The 18,380-nt window shown below is 37.9% G+C and overlaps 1 protein-coding gene across 1 annotated transcript in view; it reads left to right on the forward strand.

Moving 5' to 3' along the window:
* Nucleotides 1–18,380, forward strand: part of FSIP2 (fibrous sheath interacting protein 2) — a gene marked incomplete at both ends in the record, with an annotated part of 127,877 nt that overhangs the window by 65,466 nt on the left and 44,031 nt on the right. The window contains 2 exons of the mRNA XM_082841580.1: nt 6,857–6,965; nt 16,948–16,984. Of these exons, the coding sequence (XP_082697706.1) occupies nt 6,857–6,965; nt 16,948–16,984 (146 nt within the window). The remainder of the gene's footprint in view (nt 1–6,856; nt 6,966–16,947; nt 16,985–18,380) is intronic.

Genomic DNA, 18,380 nt, shown 5'->3' on the forward strand with positions numbered 1-18,380 from the left:
GCCCATTTTTTCATCAGGTTATTTGTTTTTTTAATATTGACCTGCATGAGCTGTTTATATATTTTGGAGATTAATCCTTTGTCTGTTGATTCATTTGCAAATAATTTCTCCCATTCTGAGGGCTGTCTTTTCATGTTGTTTATAGTTTCCTTTGCTTTGCAAAAGCTTTTAAGATGCATTAGGTCCCATTTGTTTATTTTTGTTTTTATTTCCATTACTCTAGGAGGTGAGTCAAAAAAGATCTTGCTGTGATTTATCAAAGAGTATTCTTTCTATGTTTTACTCTAAGAGTTTTATAATGTTCCATCTTACATTTAGGTCTTTAATCCATTTTGAGTTTATTTTTGTGAATGTTGTTAGGGAGTTTTCTAATTTTATTGTTTTACATGTAGCTGTCCAGTTTTACCAGCACCACTTATTGAAGAGACTTTCTTTTCCATGTAGATCCTTGCCTCCTTTGTCATAGATTAGGTGACCATAGATACATGGGTTTATCTGTGGGCTTTCTATCCTGTTCCATTGATCTATATTTCTGTTTTTGTGCCAGTACCATTCTGTCTTGATTACTGTAGCTTTGTAGTATTGTCTGAAGTCAGGAAGTCTGATTCCTTCAGCTCCATTTTTTTCCCTCAAGACCGCTTTGGCTATTCGGTGTCTTTTATGTCTCCACACAAATTTTAAGGTTTTTTGTTCTAGTTCTGTAAAAAATGCCATTGGTACTTTGACAGGGATTGCATTGAATCTGTAGATTGCTTTTTGTAGTATAGTCATTTTCACAATATTCTTCTAATCCAAGAACATGGTATATCTCTCACCATCTGTGTCATCTTTGATTTCTTTCCTCAGTGTCTTATAGTTTTCTGAGTACAGGTCTTTTACCTCCTTAGGTAGGTTTATTCCTAGGTATTTTATTATTTTTGTTGCAGTGGTGAATGGAATTGCTTCCTTAATTTATTTTTCTGATCTTTTGTTGTTAGTGTATAGGAATGCAAGAGATTTCTGTGCATTAATTTTGTATCCTGAAACTTTACCAAATTCATTGATTAGCTCTAGTAGTTTTTTGGTGGCATCTTTAGGATTATCTATGTATAGTATCATGTCATCTGCAAAGAGTGACAGTTTTACTACTTCTTTTCCAATTTGTATTTCTTTTTCTTCTCTGATTGCCATGGCTAGGACTTCCAAAACTATGTTGAATAATAGTGGCGAGAGTGGACATCCTTGTCTTGTTCCTGACCTTAGAGGGAATGCTGTTAGCTTTTCACCATTGAGAATGATGTTTGCTGTGGGTTTGTCATATATGGCCTTTATTATGTTGAGGTAGGTTCCCTCTATGCCCACTATATGGAGAGTTTTTATCATAAATGGGTGTAGAGTTTTTCAGAAGCTTTTTCTGCATCTATTGAGATGATCATATGGTTTTTATTCTTCAATTTTTAATATGGCGTATTACATTGTTTTGCATGTATTGAAGAATCCTTGCATCCCTGGGATAAATCCAACTTGATCATGGTGTATGATCCTTTTAATGTGTTGTTGGATTCTGTTTGCTAGTATTTTGTTGAATATTTTTGCATCTATATTCATCAGTGATATTGGTCTGTAATTTTCTTTTTTTGTGATATCTTTGTCTGCTTTTCATATCAGGGTGATGGTGGCCTTGTAGAATGAGTTTGGGAATTTTCTTTCCTCTGCAGTTTTCTGGAAGAGTTTGAGAAGGATAGGTGTTAGCTCTTCTCTAAATGTTTTATAGAATTGGCCTGTGAAGCCATCTGGTCCTGGGCTTTTGTTTGTTGGAAGATTTTTAATCACAGTTTCAATTTTATGACTTGTGATTGGTCTGTTCATATTTTCTATTTCTTCCTGGTTCAGTCTTGGAAGGTTATACCTTTCTAAGAGTTTGTCCATTTCTTCCAGGTCGTCCATTTTATTGGCATAGAGTTGCTTGTAGTAGTCTCTTATGATGCTTTCTATTTCTGCAATATCTGTTGTAACTTGTCCTTTTTCATTTCTAATTTTATTGATTTGAGTTCTTTCCCTCTTTTACTTGATGTGTTTGGCTAAAGGTTCACCAATTTTGTTTATCTTCTCAAAGGACCAACTTTTAGTTTTATTGATCTTGCTACTGTTTTCTTTTTCTCTATTTCATTTATTTCTGTTCTGATCTTTATGAATTCTTTCCTTCTATGAACTTTGGGTTTTCTTTGTTCTTTTTTCTCTACTTTCAATAGGTGTAAGGTTAGATTGTTTATTTGAGACTTTTGTTTCTTGAGATTGGATTGTATTGCTATAAACTTCCTTCTCAGAACTGCTTTTGCTGCATTCCATAGGTTTTGGATCATCATGTTTTCATTGTTATTTTCTCTAGGTATTTTTTGATTTCTTCAGTGATCTCTTGGTTATTTAGTAATGTATTGTTTATCCTCCATGTGTTTGTGTTTTTTACATTTTTTTCCCTGTAAAAGATTTCTAATCTCATAGTGTTGTGGTTGGAAAAGGTGCTTGATATGGTTTCAATTTTCTTAAATTTACCGAGGCTTGATTTGTGACCCAAAATGTGATCTATCCTGGAGAATGTTCCGTGTGCACTTGAGCAGAAAGTGTTATCTGCTGGTTTTGGATGGAATGTCCTATAAATATCAATTCAATCTATCTGGTCTAGTGTGTCATTTAAAGCTTGTGTATCCTTATTAATTCTCTGTCTGGATGATCTGTCCATTGGTGTAAGTGAGGTGTCAAAGTCCCTCACTATTATTGTGTTACTGCCAATTTCCTCTTTTATAGCTGTTAGCATTTGCTTCATGTATTGAGGTGATCCTATGTTGGGTGCATATATATTTATAATTGTTATATTTTCTTGGATTGATCCCTTAATCATTATGTAGTGTCCTTCCTTGTATCTTGTAACATTCTTTATTTTAAAGTCTATTTTACCTGCTTTCTTTTGATTTACATTTGCATGGAATATCTTTTTCCATCCCCTTATTTTCAGTTTGTATGTGTCCCTAGGTCTGAAGTGGGTCTCTTGTAAACAGCATATATATGGGTCTTGTTTTTGTATCCATTCAGTGAGCCTGTGTCTTTTGTTTGGAGCATTTAATCCATTCACTTTTAAGGTAATTATTGATATGTATGTTCCTATTACCATTTTCTTAATTGTTTTGGGTTTGTTTTATTAGGTCCTTTCCTTCTCTTATGTTTCCCACTTAGAGAAGTAACTTTAGCATTTGTTGTGGAGCTGGTTTGGTGCTGCTGAATTTTCTTAGCTTTTGCTTGTCTGCAAAGCCTTTGATTTCTCTTTTGAATCTGAATGAGATCCTTGCCGGGTAGAGTAATCTTGATTTAGGTTCTTCCCTTTCATCACTTTAAATACTTTAAATATATCATGCCATGCCCTTCTGGCTTGTAGAGTTTCTGCTGAGAAATCAGCTGTTAACCTTATGGGAGTTCCCTTTTATTTTATTTGTCATTTTTCCTTTGTTGCTTTTAATAGTTTTTGTCTTTAATTTTTGTCAGTTTGATCAATATGTTTCTTGATGTGTTTCTCCTTGGGTTTATCCTGCCTGATACTCTCTGCACTTCCTGGACTTGGGTGGCTATTTTCTTTCCGATGTTAGGGAAATTTTCAACTTTAATCTCTTCAAATGTCTTCTCTGGTCCTTTCTCTCTCTCTTCTCCTTCTGGGACCCCTATAATGTGCATTTAATGTTGTCCCAGAGGTCTCTTAGGCTATCTTCATTTCTTTTCATTCTTTTTCCTTTATTCTGTTCTGTGGCAGTGAATTACACCATTCTGTCTTCCAGGTAACTTATCCGTTCTTCTGCCTCAGTTATTCTGCTATTCATTCCTTCTAGTGTATTTTTCAATTATTGTATTGTTCATCTCTGTTTGTTCTTTAATTCTTCTAGGTGTTTGTTCTTTCATTCTTCTAGGTCTTCATTAAACATTTCTTGCATCTTCTGGATCTTTGCCTCCATTCTTTTTCTGAGGTCCTGGATCATCTTCACTATTGTTATTCTGAATTCTTTTTCTGAAAGGTTGCCTATCTCCACTTCATTTAGTTGTTTTTCTGGGGTTTTATCTTTTTTCTTCATCTAGTACATAGTCCTCTGCCTTTTCATTTTGTCTGTCTTTCTGTGAATGTGGTTTTCGTTCCACAGGCTGCAGGATTGTAGTTCTTCTTGCTTCTGCTGTCTGCCCTCTAGTGGATAAGAGGCTTGTGCAAGCTTCCTGACAGGAGGGACTGGTGGTGGGTAGAGCTGGGTGTTGCTCTGTTGGGAAGAGCTCAGTAGAACTTTAATCGGCTTGTCTGCTGATGGGTGGGGCTGGCTTCCCTCCCTGTTGGTTGTTTGGCCTAAGGTGACCCAGCTCTGGAGTCTACCTGGCTCTTTGGTGGGGCTCATGGTGGACTCTGGGAGGGCTCACACTAAGGAGTACTTCCCAGAACTTCTGCTGCCAGTGTCCTTGTCCCTGTGGTGAGCCACAGCTACTCCCGCCCCCACCTGTACAGGAGACCCTCCAACACTAGCAGGTTGGTCTGGTTCAGTCTCCTATGGGGTCACTGCTCCTTTACCTGGGTCCTGATATACACACTACTTTGTGTATGCCCTCCAAGAGTGGAGTCTCTGTTTTCCCAAATCCTGTCGAAGTCCTGCAATCAAATCCCACTAGCTTTCAAAGTCTGATTCTCTGGGAATTCCTCCTCCTGTTGCCAGACCCCCAGGTTGGGAAGCCTGCTATGGGGCTCAGAACCTTCACTCCAGTTGGTGGACTTCTGTGGTTTAAGTGTTCTCCAGTTTGTGAGTCACCCACCCAGCGGCTATGGGATTTGATTTTATTGTGATTGTGCAACTCCTACCATCTCATTGCAGCTTCTCCTTTGTTTTTCGATGTGGGGTATCTTTTTTGGTGAGTTCTAGTGTCTTCTTATTGATGATTGTTCAGCAGTTAGTTGTGATTCCGGTGCTCTCGCAAGAGGGAGTTGAGAGCACATCCTTCCACCCCACCATCTTGAACCAATCTCCAATATCTGTCTCTAGGTATTTTTTGATTTCCTCTTTGATTTCTTCAGTGATCCCTTGGTCCTTTAGTAACATATTTTTTAGCCTCTACTTGCTTGTGGTTTTTATAATTTTTTTTTCTTGTAGTCAGTTTCTAATCTCATAGAGTTATAGTTGGAAAAGATGCTTGATATGGTTTCAATTTTCTTAAATTTAGCAAGGCTCACTTTGTGGCCCCACATATTGCCTATCCTGCAGAATGTTCCATATGCACTTAAGAAGAATGTGTATTCTGCTGCTTTTGGATGGAATGTCCTATAAATATCAATTAAGTCTGTCTGGTTTAATGTGTCATTTAAAGCCTGTGTTTCCTTATTGATTTTCTCTCTGGATGAACTGTCCATTGATGAAAGTGAAGTGTGAAAGTCCCCCACTGTTATTGTGTTACTTATGATTTCTGTTTTCTGAAGTTGGCTATTGCTTTAATTCTGATTTTAAACATCTGAATACTGCCCAGCTAAGAAATTCTACTTCTAAGAATTTATTATAAAAAAATGAGAGATGTGCAGAAATGCATATATAAAGGTGTTCATCAAAACATTTGTGTTAATAAAGATTAGGCAAAAGCATAAATGCCCAATAATAAAGAATTGGTTAAATACTTTGATATAGTCATTTTATGGAAAGTGCTTTGGTTATTAAATATGGCTGTATTTTTATCTCTCTATATACCTGTATTTTCTCATTTTTATCTACCACAAATATTTTGTAGTTATATAACTTAATTGAAAAGTTTTAAAATCTGCCCAGCTCAATGCTCTGTCCAAAATTATGTTCCTTACTTGTTTTTATTATGCTTTTTTTCCAATTTGACTTTATAACTGAATAGCCAAAGTTCAGTATATGTAGACTCTAAGTTTTAATTTTTCAACTTTAGCCTTTACATCTTCTGGTTTTATGTAGTTTAGCTTAACTTCAACCCCTGACACTGAGCTGCTATAGAACAGCACACAAGCCAATGGAAAGCTGTCATTTTCATTTTGAACACTGTCTGTCTCCTGCAAGCTCATATCTGAGGCCTGTACATTCTAATTAAGTATCAAGAAGGACAAGCACAACCATAAACTCAAATAACTAGGAAATATTTGAAGATGTAATCAGTTGAAACATTCCTTTTTTCATCTAGACCTGACTGCATCCTAACTCAGAGTAGGAATTTTGGCATGATTTTGCCAGGGTTGCAGCCTGTTGGCCTAAAAGCCAGAATGAATAGTATCTTTAGTATTTATAGCTCAAAAATTGTCTCTTTGAAAGGAAGACAAAGAGGTGCCTGATTACATCATAGCTATGTGTGCCTGTGTATGCACCTGTGTGCCCACAAGTGTGTGTGCATGTGTGTCTGAGAGAGGAGGGATGGGGGAGGGGACGGAATGGAGGAGAGGGAGAGGAGAGAGTGAGAAAGTGAGTGGGATTGTGTAAAGGGTTTCTGTTATCTTTCGCACTCGGTTAATTTGCCCTTTTAAAGTTCTTATAGACTCCAATCGTTCTTCCTAGTAGATGTTCTACTTTTAATTAATTGATTAGTTGTTCAATGTCTGACTCTCTTTCTAGCAGGTAAGAGACATGAGGGCAGGAACCATGTCTCCACCCACTCCCCTCTCTCTTTCCCTAGTTCCTACCATGGTGCTTTTTGCATATGTAGTGAGGATTTAATAAATATTAGTTGAATAAATGCATGTATGGGTCTTAAAAACCATATATAAATATATATATATATATATATATATATATTTTTTACCTTGTCTAACAGCTTCTGTGGCTGGTGTAGCTCCCCCACCCCCAACTGCTCCTTAAAGCCATCTTTATAGCAGGAGAGGACCATTTCCTCAAACTGAAGGAGGTGCTTGTTGGCTACTTCTGCAGCGGGAGGGTTGGCCCACCCTCCATCCGATGTGAGCTTCAAAGGTGGGACCCACTCTTCAGCCCTGTTTTACGGCAGTTAGGATCGGTGTTTGCACCTCCCTTCCTAGCTGCCCCTATGCTCTAGATAGTTCTGTGACAAAAACCAAGCATGCGTTTCACAGTCTGCAGTAACACAGGGCTGTAGCCTTTTTAGGATGTCTCATTTGGATGCCAGTGTGACTGTGGGAACTCCAGCTCTCTCATAGACAAAGTACACATCCATCTTTAATTTGTGCTACATGCTAGGCTTTGCCTCATGAAAGCTTGGCGAAGGCAGGCATTTTTGTCTGTGTTGTTCACTGCTCTGTCTTCATCCTTAAGGACAGGGCTTGAATGCCCACTCTGGGCACTCAGTAACTGTTTGTGGAATGAGCGAATGAATGATGAAATATCCTTATAGCTGGTGAATGTCATCTTGTGTTTGATATGGCATTTTGGCTATAGTTCACTCAGTTAAGAACTTGAAATGTGTACTATTTATGAAGAGGGCAATCTTTTTCTCACCCCCCTATCCCCATTACATTTCTGATACTCTGCTGCATGATCCTTCTAAACTGGATGCCATTTCTCCCATTTTCCTTTACAGAACAGACCAAACCATTAATGTTGGCAATCATGTGCTATTGAGTATGTTGTTACCAAATTTCCAAATCTTTTTCTGATCAACCCACAGAATTTACAAATATAACAAATTCACTTTTTTTATTGGTAAAATGCTATACTTTCAAATCAATGTTTTCTGTAAGAATACTGATTTTTGCTGTGTGATTCAGAAATCAGAGGACAAATGGTGATAATATATGCTAAAATTAAAATTAGTCCACCTCCTTTTATATACAAGAACCTTGTCACTTCCCAGTTTGCTTTGTCTCTCAGGAAGCTCAGAGCTAAGAGTTATGCCCACCTATTCTTACCCTCAATTTTCTGACACAGGGATTTCATCTCTATTTCTGTTCATTACTTTATTCTTTTAAACATAAAAAAATATATATGATATCATGCTTTGTCAAAAGTAACCTCAAATTCTTTTTGGTATTTAAAAAATTATAGTTAATGAGAAGAAAAATATTTAACTATTCACAGGTGCTTTTCAAAGCCTGCCTTCCTTGATGCCATCAATGCCTGCCTCTCACTCACTAGATATCAATGCTTTTCATGAGCTGGATTTCTCTATCGTCACTGGCACTGGGAAATAAGCATGTTATGCTGGAACATTAGTGTGCAGCAGAAAGAGCCCTTGGTTTAGAGTCAGAACTGGGTTCTTGTTACAACTCCACGTACTACTGGAGTGATCTTGGACAAGTCACTTAACCTCAGTTTCTCTTCTAAACATTGAGTATAAAGTCACGTGTTATACCAGCTACCTTGGGTTCTCATGATGTAAATGAGATAAGACGTGCCCATGTGTTTTGTAAATATCACAGTTGCCTACACATCTGTGTCCCCACAAGTCTGTACACTCCTTAAGATCAGGGACTACATCTTGTTCATATTTGTGTCCCTGGGGCTTGGCTTGTTGAACTGAAGACACAGAGGGTGCTGAATGTGGATGATACTAATTTACTCATTGTTTTCTTTCAGAAAAGTTCCACTGGAGTCTGTTCATTAATAAGCCTTCATTGGTCAGCAGATCTTAATTGAGTACCTTCTACATGCTTTCTACTACCCCTAGGTTATTTATTTATTTAATCTTTTTTTTAATTGGAGTATAATTGCTTGACAGTGTGCTAGTTCCTGCTGTACAATGAAGTGAATCAGCTGTATGTATACATATATCCACTCCCTCTTGGACCTCCCTCCCACCCACCACCCCTCCCACCTATCTAGGTCATCACAGAGCATTGAGCTGAGCTCCCTGTGCTCTACAGCAGGTTCCCACTAGCTATCTATTTTACACATGGTAGTATATTTATGTCAATCCTAATCTCCCAGTTCATCCCATCCTCCCCTTCCCGCCATGTCCACACCTGCTTTCTCTATGTCTTCATCTCTGTCCCTGCGCTGCAAATAGGTTTCAGCTGTACCATTTTTCTCAATTCCACATAATGCATTAATATGCAATATTTGTTCTTCTCTTTCTGACTTCACTCTGTATGACACATTCTAGGTTCATCCAAATTTCTACAAATGACCCAATTTTGTTCCTTTCTATTGTTGAGTAATATACCATTGTATATATGTACTACATTTTCTTTATCCATTCATCTATCAATAGACATTTAGGTTGTTTCCATGTCCTGGCTATTGTAAATCATGCTGCTATGAACATTGGGGTACATGTCTCATTTTGAATTATGGTTTTCTCAGGGTTTATGCCCAGTAGTGGGATTGCTGGGTCATATGGTAGTTCTATTTGTAGTTTTTTAAGGAACCTCCATACTGTTCTCCATAGTGGCTGTATCAGTTTACATTCCCACCAACAGTGCAAGAGGGTACCCTTTTCTTCACACCCTCTCCAGCATTTGTTGTAGATTTTTTGATGATGTCCATTCTGGCTGGTGTGAGGTAATACCTCATTATAGTTTTGATTTGCATTTCTCTAATAATTGTGTTGTTGATCAGCTTTCCATGTACCTCCAGGCCATCTGTATGTCTTCTTTGGAGAAATGTCTATTTAGATCTTCTGCCCATTTTTGGATTTGGTTGTTTGGTTTTTTTTTGATATTGAGCTGCTTGAGCTGTTTGTATATTTTGGAGATTAATCCTTTGTTAGTTGTTTCATTTGTAAATATTTGGTCAGAATATTTCCCATTCTGAGGGTTGTCTTTTCATCCTGTTTATGGTTTCCTTTGCTGTGAAAAAGCTTTTAGGTTTAATTGGTCCCATTTGTTTTTATTTCCATTACTCTAGGAAGTGGGTCAAAAAAGATCTTGCTGTGACTTATGTCAGTGTTTTTCCTATGTTTTCATCTAAGAGTTTTATAGTGTCCGGCCTTACATTTAGTTCTTTAATCCATTTTCAGTTTATTTTTGTGTATGGTGTTAGGTAGAGTTTGAATTTGATTCTTTTACATGTAGCTGTCCAGTTTTCCCAGCATCACTTATGGAAGATACTGTCTGTCTTCCATTGTATGTTCCTGCCTCCTTTGTCATAGATTAGGTGACCACAGGTGCATGGGTTTATCTCTGGGCTGTCTATCCTGTTCCATTGATCTATATTTCTATTATTGTGCCTGTACCATACTGTTTTGATTACTGTACTTTGTAGTATAGTCTGAAATCAGGCATCCTGATTCCTCCAGCTCTGCATTTCCTTCTCAAGATTGCTTTGCCTATTACGGGTCTTTTGTGTTTCCATACAAATTGTAAAAGTTTTTGTTCTAGTTCTGTGAAAGATGCCACGGGCAATTTGATAGGTCTTGCACTGACTCTGTAGATTGCCCTGGGTATGATAGTCATTTCCACAATATTGATTCTTCCAATCCAGGAACATGGTATATCTCTCCATCTGTTTGTGTCGTCTTTGATTCCTTTCATCAGTGTTTTATAGTTTTCTGAGTACAGGTTTTTTGCCTCCTTACTTAGGTTTATTTCCTTAGCTTCTCTTTCTGATCTTTCATTGTTAGTGTATAGGAGGTACAAGAGATTTCTGTGCATTAATTTTGTATCATGCAACTTTACCAAATTCATTGATTAGCTCTAGTAGTAGCATCTTTTCTGGTAGCATCTTTAGGATTCTCTATATATAATATGTCACCTATAAAGAGTGACACTTTTACATTGTCTTTTCCAATTTGAATTCCTATTATTTTTCTTCTCTGAGTGCCACAGGTAGGACTTCCAAAACTATGTTGAATAATAGTGGCGAGAGTGGACATCCTTGTCTTGTTCCTGATCTTAGATGAAATGCCTTCAGTTTTTCACCATTGGGAATGATGTTTTCTGTGGCTTTGTCATATATGACCTTTATTATTTTGAGGTAGTTTCCCTCTATGCCCACTTTATGGAGAGTTTTTATCATAAATGGGTGTTGAATTTTGTCAAAACCTTTTTCTGCATCTATTGAGATGATCATATGTTTTTTATTCTTCAATTTGTTAAAATGGTGTATCACATTGATTGTTTTGCGTATTTTGAAGAATCCTTGCATCCCTGGGATAAATCCAACTTGATCATGGTGTAGGATCCTTTTAATGTGCTGTTGGATTCTGTTTGCTAGTACTCTGTTGAGGAGTTTTTCATTCTATGTTCATCAGTAATATTGGTCTGTAATTTTCTTTGTGATATTTTTGTCGGGTTTTGGGTGACAGTGGCCTCATAGAATGAGTTTGGGAGTGTTCCTCCCTCTGCAATTTTTTGGGAGAGTTTGAGAAGAATTGGTGTTAGCTCTACTCTAAATGTTTGATAGAATTGGCCTGTGAAGCCATCTGGTCCTGGATTTTGTTTGTTGGAAGATTTTAAATCACAGTTTCAATTTCGTTAATTGTGATTGGTCTGTTTATATTTTCTAATTCTTCCTGGTTCAGTCTTGGAAAGTTGTACCTTTCCAAGAATTTGTCCATTTCTTGCAGGTTGTCCATTTTATTGGCATATAGTTGCCTGTAGCAGTCTCTTATGATCCTTTGTATTTCTGCAGTGGAAGTTGTAATTTCTCCTTTTTCATTCCTAATTTTATTGAGTCCTCCCTTTTTTTCTTGATGAGTCTGGCTATAGGTTTATCAATTTTATCTTCTCAAAGAACCAACTTCTAGTTTTGATCTTTGCTATTGTTATCTTAATTTCTATTTCATTTATTTCTGCTCTGATTTTTATGATCTCTTTCCTTTTACTGACTTTCAGTTGTCTTTGTTCTTCATTCTCTAGTTGCTTTAGGTGTAAGGTTTAGGTGTAAGGTTAGATTGCTTATTTGAGATTGTTCTTGTTTCTCAAGGTGAGATTGAATTGCTGTCAACTTCCTTCTTAGAACTGCTTTTGCTGCATCCCATAGGTTTTGGGTTGTTGTGTTTTCATTGTCATTTGTTTCTATGTATTTTTTCTTTCCTCTTTGATTTCTTCAGTGATCTCTTGGTTGTTTAGTAGTGTACTATTTAGCCTCCATGTGTTTGTATTTTTTACAGTTTTTTTCCTTTAATTGATTTCTAATCTCATAGTATTGTGTTCAGAAAAGACACTTGATACAATATCAATTTTCCGAAGCTTCATTTGTGACCCAAGATGTGATCTGTCCTGGAGAATGTTCCATGTGCACTTGAGAAGAAAGTGTATTCTGTCCCTTTTGTGTGGAATGTCCTATAAATAGCAAGTCTATCTGGTCTGTTGTGTCATTTAAAGCTTGTGTTTCCTTATTTTCTGTCTGGCTGATCTGCCCATTGGTTTCAGTGGGAAACCAAAGTCCCCCACTATTATTGTGTTACTGTCAATTTCCCCTATTACAGCTCTTAGCATTTGCCTTGTGTATTGAGGTGCTCCTATGTTGGGTGCATAAATATTTGATTGTTACATCTTCTTCTTGGATTGAACCACTTGATCATTATGTAGTGTCCTTCCTTATCTCTTGTAACAGTCTTTAAAGTCTATTTTTTCTGATATGAGTATTGCTCCTCCAGCTTTCTTTGATTTCCAATTGCATGGAATGGCTTTTTCCATCCCCTCACTTTCAGTCTGTATGTGTCCCTAGGTCTGAAGTGGGTCTCTTGTAGACAGCATAGATATGGGTCTTGTTTTTTTATCATTTCAGCCAGGCTGTGTCTTTTGGTTGGAGCATTTAATCCATTTACATTCAAGGTAATTATCAATACATATGTTCCTATTCCCATTTTCTTAAGTGTTTTGGGTTTGTTTCTGTAGGTCTTTTTCTTCTCTTGTGTTTCCCGCCTAGAGAAGTTCCTTTAGCATTTGTTGTAAAGCTGTTTTGGTGGTGCTGAATTTTCTTGTCTTTTGCTTGTCTGTAAAGTTTTTGATTTCTCTGTTGAATCTGAATGAGGTCCTTGTTGAGTAGAGTAATCTTGGTTGTAGGTTTTTCCCTTTCATCACTTTAAGTATTTCCTGCCGCTCCCTTCTGGCTGGCAGAGTTTCTGCTGAAAAATCAGCTGATAACTTTATGGGGATTCCCTTGTATGTTATTTGTTGCTTTTCCCTTGCTGCTTTTAATGTTTTTTCTTTGAATTTAATTTTTGTTAGTTTGATTAATATGTGTCTTGGTGTGTATCTCCTTGTATTTATTCTGTATGGGACTCTCTGTGCTTCCTGGACTTGGGTGCCTATTTCCCATGTTAGGGAAGTTTTTGACTATAATCTCTTCAAATATTTTCTCAGACCCTTTCTCTTTCTCTTCTTCTTCTGGAACCCCTATAATTCAAATGTTGGTGCATTTAATGTTGTCCTAGAGGTTTCTGAGACTGTCCTCATTTCTTCTCATTCTTTTTTCTTTATTCTGCTCCTCAGCAGTGATTTCCACCATTCTATTTTCTAGCTAACTTATTTGTTCTTCTGTTACTGATTCCTTCTAGTGTATTTTTTACTTCAGTTATTATGTTGTTCATCATTGTTTGTTTTTTCTTTAGTTCTTCTACATCCTTGTTAAACATTTTTTGTATTTTCTCGATCCATACCTCCATTCTATTTCTGAGATTTTGGATCATCTTTACTGTCATTACTCTGAAATATTTTTCAGGTAGCTTGCCTATTTCCTCTTCATTTATTTGGTCTTGTAGTTTTTTACCTTGCTCCTTCATCAGTAACATATTTTTTTGTCATCTCATTTTTTTTTGATGGGTGGGGTTATGTTCTTCTCTTACTGGTTGTTTGGCCTGAGGCATCCAGCACTGGAGTTTGCAGGCAGTTGGGTAGAGCTGGGTCTTGGTGCCAAGATGAGGACCTCCCAGAGATCTCACAGCAATTAATATTCCTTGGGGTCTGAGGTTCTCTGTTAGTCCAGTGGTTTGGACTCAGTGCTCCCACCACAGGAGCTAAGGTCTGACCCCTGGCCTGGGAAACCAAGATCCTGCAAGCTGCGTGGCACAGCCAAAAAAAAAAAAAAAAAAAAAAAAAAAAATTGGCAACAAACAAAAAGGAGAACAACAACAGAGAATAAAAAATAAAATTAGAATAAAAAATACATTAGAAAAAATAAAAATATAAATGAAACAACAACAAGGCAAAACCAAACCACAACAGCAACCAAAAATAAAAAAGGGCCAGAAAAGACCTCGATGGGGGGTCGGGGACTAGGTGAGGGGAACAGGGCATAGGCTCAGGACTGGCATGCCGGAAAAGGCCTTGGGGGATTGAGGGACAGGGCCTAGGCTCAGCACAGCCAGGGGGCGAAGGTTTAGGCTTGGGACCCCAGGGTCCGGAGCCAATGGGGAAAATGCTGGCCGTGTTCCCTTCTGATCCCCCAAAAGTCTCTCCCCATCCCTGCTGATCCCCTCTCCATGTGTGGGCCCCTCTGAGCGTGGGAACTGCCCCCATACCCCAGCCTCTCAGGGGCACGTGTCCTGTCTTGCCTCTACTTGCTATTTTCTTAATTTTGGGGGGTTTGTTTATGTAGGGTTTTTTTCTTCTCTTCCTCTTCTCTTCTCTTGTGATTTGATGACTATCTTTAGTGTTGGATTCCTTTTTCTTTTTTGTGTATGTATCTATTATAGATACAGTTACCATGAGGTTTTGATAAAGAAGTCTATATATATGCAAGGTTGTTTTAAGTTGCTGGTCTCAATTTCAAATGCATTTCCAATATATCATGCATTTATACTCTCCTCTTCTCACGATTGATGGTTTTGATATCATATTTGTGTGTGGATGATTTCCTACCTTTATTGTTATGTTTGCCTTTACTGGTGAGCTTTTCCATTCATACTTTTCTTGTTTTTAGCTGTGGCCTTTTCTTTTCCTCCTAGAGAAGCTCCTTCAGCATTTGGCATAAAGCTGGTTTGGTGGTGCTGAATTCTTTTAACTTTTGCTTGTCTGTAAAGCTTTTGATTTCTCTGTCAAATCTGAATGAAAGCCTTGCTGGTTTGAGTATTCTTGGTTGTACATTTTTCCCTTTCTTCACTTTACATATATCATACCACTCCCTTCTGGCCTGAATGTCTATGTTTGTAGTCTCCATTCCGCATGCTGCAGGATTGTAGTTCTTGCTTCTGGTGTCTGCCCCCTGGTGGGTTAGGTCGGTTCAGGGGCTTATGCAGGCTTCTTGGCAGGAGGGACTGGTACCTGCCCACTTTGGGTGGAACTGGGTCATGTCCCTCTGGTGGACAGGCCTGTGTCAAGGGGCTCAGGAGGACTTTAGCCAGCCTGTCTGTTGATGGGTGGGGCTGTGTTCCCATCCTGTTGGTTTTCTGGCCTGAGGCATCCCAGCACTTGAACCTGCAGGCTAATGGGTGGGGCCAGGTCTCAGTGCCAAAACGGTGACCTTTGGGAGAGCTCATGCTGAGGAATTTTCCCAGGGGCCTCTGCCACCAGTGTTCTTGCCCCCCAGTGGGCCTCAGCTGACCCCCAGTAGACACTCCAAGACCCACAGATAGGTCTGGCCCAGGTTCCTACAGAGTCACTGCTTTGCCCTGGGTCCCTGTGCACATGAAACCTTGTGTGCACCCTCCAAGAGTGGAGTCTCTGTTTCCCCCAGTCCGATGGAGCTCCTGCACTCAAGACCTGCTAGCCTTCAAACCAAATGCTCTGGGGGCTCCTCCTCTTGGTGCCAAACCCCCAGGCTGGGGAACCTGATGTGTGACTCAGAACTCTCAGTCCTGTGGGAGAACCTCTGTGATATAATTAAGTTGCCAGTTTGTGGGTTGCCAACCTGGTGGGTATAGGATTTGATTATATTATGAAAGCACCCCTTCTACCATCTTTTTGTGGCTTCTTCTTTGTCTTTGGATGTAGAATATCTTTTTTGATAGGTTCCAGTCTTTTCTGTCGATGGTTCTTCAGCCATTAGTTGTGTTTTTGGTGTTTTCATGAGAGAAGGTGAGCTCAAATCCTTCTACTCGGCCATCTTGCCACCCTTCTGAGGGAACCCATTTAACTGTATACATGTTCTTCTGAGATCTTGGGAGAACACAGTTGATGAGTAAGCTATCACTGATTTCAGTCCAAGTTTGTTTCCTCTGCATGTGGTCTTCTTCACAGGTCAGTGATGCTCACTGCTATTGGAGCAGTATCCCAGCTCTCATCACTGCACAACACAAACTCAGTGTCTAATTTTATAATGTAAAGTACAGGCCTAGAAAAAGTAAAAAAGGTATATCAATTATCTCTTAAGAAAGCAGGAAGAAGGTAAGCAAAGGACCTATGTTGAAATTTTTGAAAATAAATATCTGAAATATACAAAAATAAATCAGAACTAAAGTCTTAGATCTTGTTTCATTAACTGTATGTTATTCTATATTTTTCATTTAGTTCTTTAATTTTTACAATTCAGAAAACTATGTTGTTTATTTCATTAGTATCATGATAAAAAATCTAATTAGAACACATGATAGAATATTGTCATACATAGAAAAGGGCTACATCTAAATTAGTATTTAATATGGCTAGAAATTTATGATTTTAACCCATAGTTATTAAATAGTCACCACTTAATTCCTTACTACTGTTTGATGAGAGTGTGGGTAGGACTATGGGATTTGAAAGGGTAAGTAAGAATTATCCGGAAGCTCTTGTCAGATTCTCTTGCTACCTCATGTGTCTTTTAGCAAACAGAAAGGACTAGCTCACTGTCTCCCTCCAAGTCTGTGGCCTTCCCCAGAGAACCTCAAAGCAGGAATGGTTAACATGGGTCAGAATTGGAATTTTCAAATAGACATATTTTTTATGCAGCAGCCACAATTCTACTCCTCTGAGTAATAAATCATGTGGGCCAAAATCAAAGAAGGAAGAGAAATAGGTGGTGGGGGTGGACAATAAAAAAGTTTATTCTTTTGAATTTCTTTTAAAAATCTCTTAAAGAGAAAAAACTGATTCACTGATTAGAAGTTTTGGAAAAAGCTACATAAATTCGTGACCCTAAATAATAACTAAATCATCAACCTTTCTTGACTTTACAGACAACAGAATCTCCTACAAAACTGCTTGCAAGAAAAAGTATGTATCATAAAACTCATTGATAAAGCAGCATATTAACGATACTCTTGTATGTGTCATAATAGGAAAAAAATTCTATGAATCAAACAATGAGTAATCATTTATTGATATTAGTGTCCCTCTTTGCCCTTTTTTCTTCTTTAATAAGTTTACTTTAAGTTAATTCTTAGATTTCACAGTAGTCTAAAGTTCTCATCAAAATATAATTTTGCCTCTTCAGGAAGATGTCTCATGGGGATGAGCAAGAAGTCAGGGAAGGGTCATTAAGGGACCTAGCCATCAAATAATCATAAACCCAGTCTGTCATGGGAAGCCATTAACAAAATCACTTCACAGACTTGGCTGATGAGTTGGGATGCCTGGGTTTGTCTCTAGCCAGTTTGGTGGGAAGCACCCAGTCACATAGAAAGGACCTGGTCACCTATGAGCTGAGACTTGGATAAGAGGGTATTTTTATAAGGCCTAATTCTGGATCCAGTCAGACCAGTTAGGAAAGAGAGAGGTTTGAAAACAACATATATTCTGACATACTTTTTCACATGGACTCAATTCATAGAACATGTAGCAAAATGAAAACTTTGATTCAGGAGAATGTTTCTCAGTTTAATATAGTGGAAAGCAACTGCAAACTAGGTTCTATTTATTGTATTTTACTACATAGAAAATTTTAGGAATATCTTTCATATATCAAGGTTGGAAACTTTTTCTCATACCTAGCCTAAGAGTAATAATGTAGGGCTACTGTTTATTATCTCTGGTACTAAGAAAAATAATATATGTTGAATGTCTTAGTTTATATGTCATAGTAGATTAGAACAGTTGCTTTGTTCTTAAAATATTAGATTTTGGATGTGATTATATAAGTATATGACATATATGCTATCGCCCAAAATATGTTTTTCAGACCACTAGCCATTGTCTGTATAATAAATGCAAAAATGTATTAGGAGATTCAGGGATTAGAGCAGAATAAAATAGCTTTCCTTGGGGTGCCCGTAAACAGTCTTTAATGTGTCAGGAGAGAGTATGCTACATAGGTGTTAACTTATTTTTCAATGTTGGTCTGAAATGGGAATAATTCTAACTAACTTAAGGCAATATTTTGGGTGTGAACAGCTCCATTACAGGAATCCTATTCTTTATCCTCCTGCCTACAAGCCAGCCTTCCAGGCTTTGCTGCCAATTACTTGTACTTATTGCTTTTTGTTTTAAGAGTAATAACAATTTAAAACATACTATTAGTTTATTATAGGCAAGAGGATGTTTTGTGAGTCCAAAATATATTTTCAGGGGCTTCCCTGGTGGCCCAGTGGTTGAGAATCTGCCTGCCAATGCAGGGGACGCAGGTTTGAGCCCTGGCCAGGGAAGATCCCCCATGCCATGGAGCAACTAAACT

Source organism: Leucopleurus acutus (assembly GCF_964270905.1).
Source record: "Leucopleurus acutus genome assembly, chromosome: 6".
In the NCBI taxonomy this organism is placed as follows: Eukaryota; Metazoa; Chordata; class Mammalia; order Artiodactyla; family Delphinidae; genus Leucopleurus; species Leucopleurus acutus.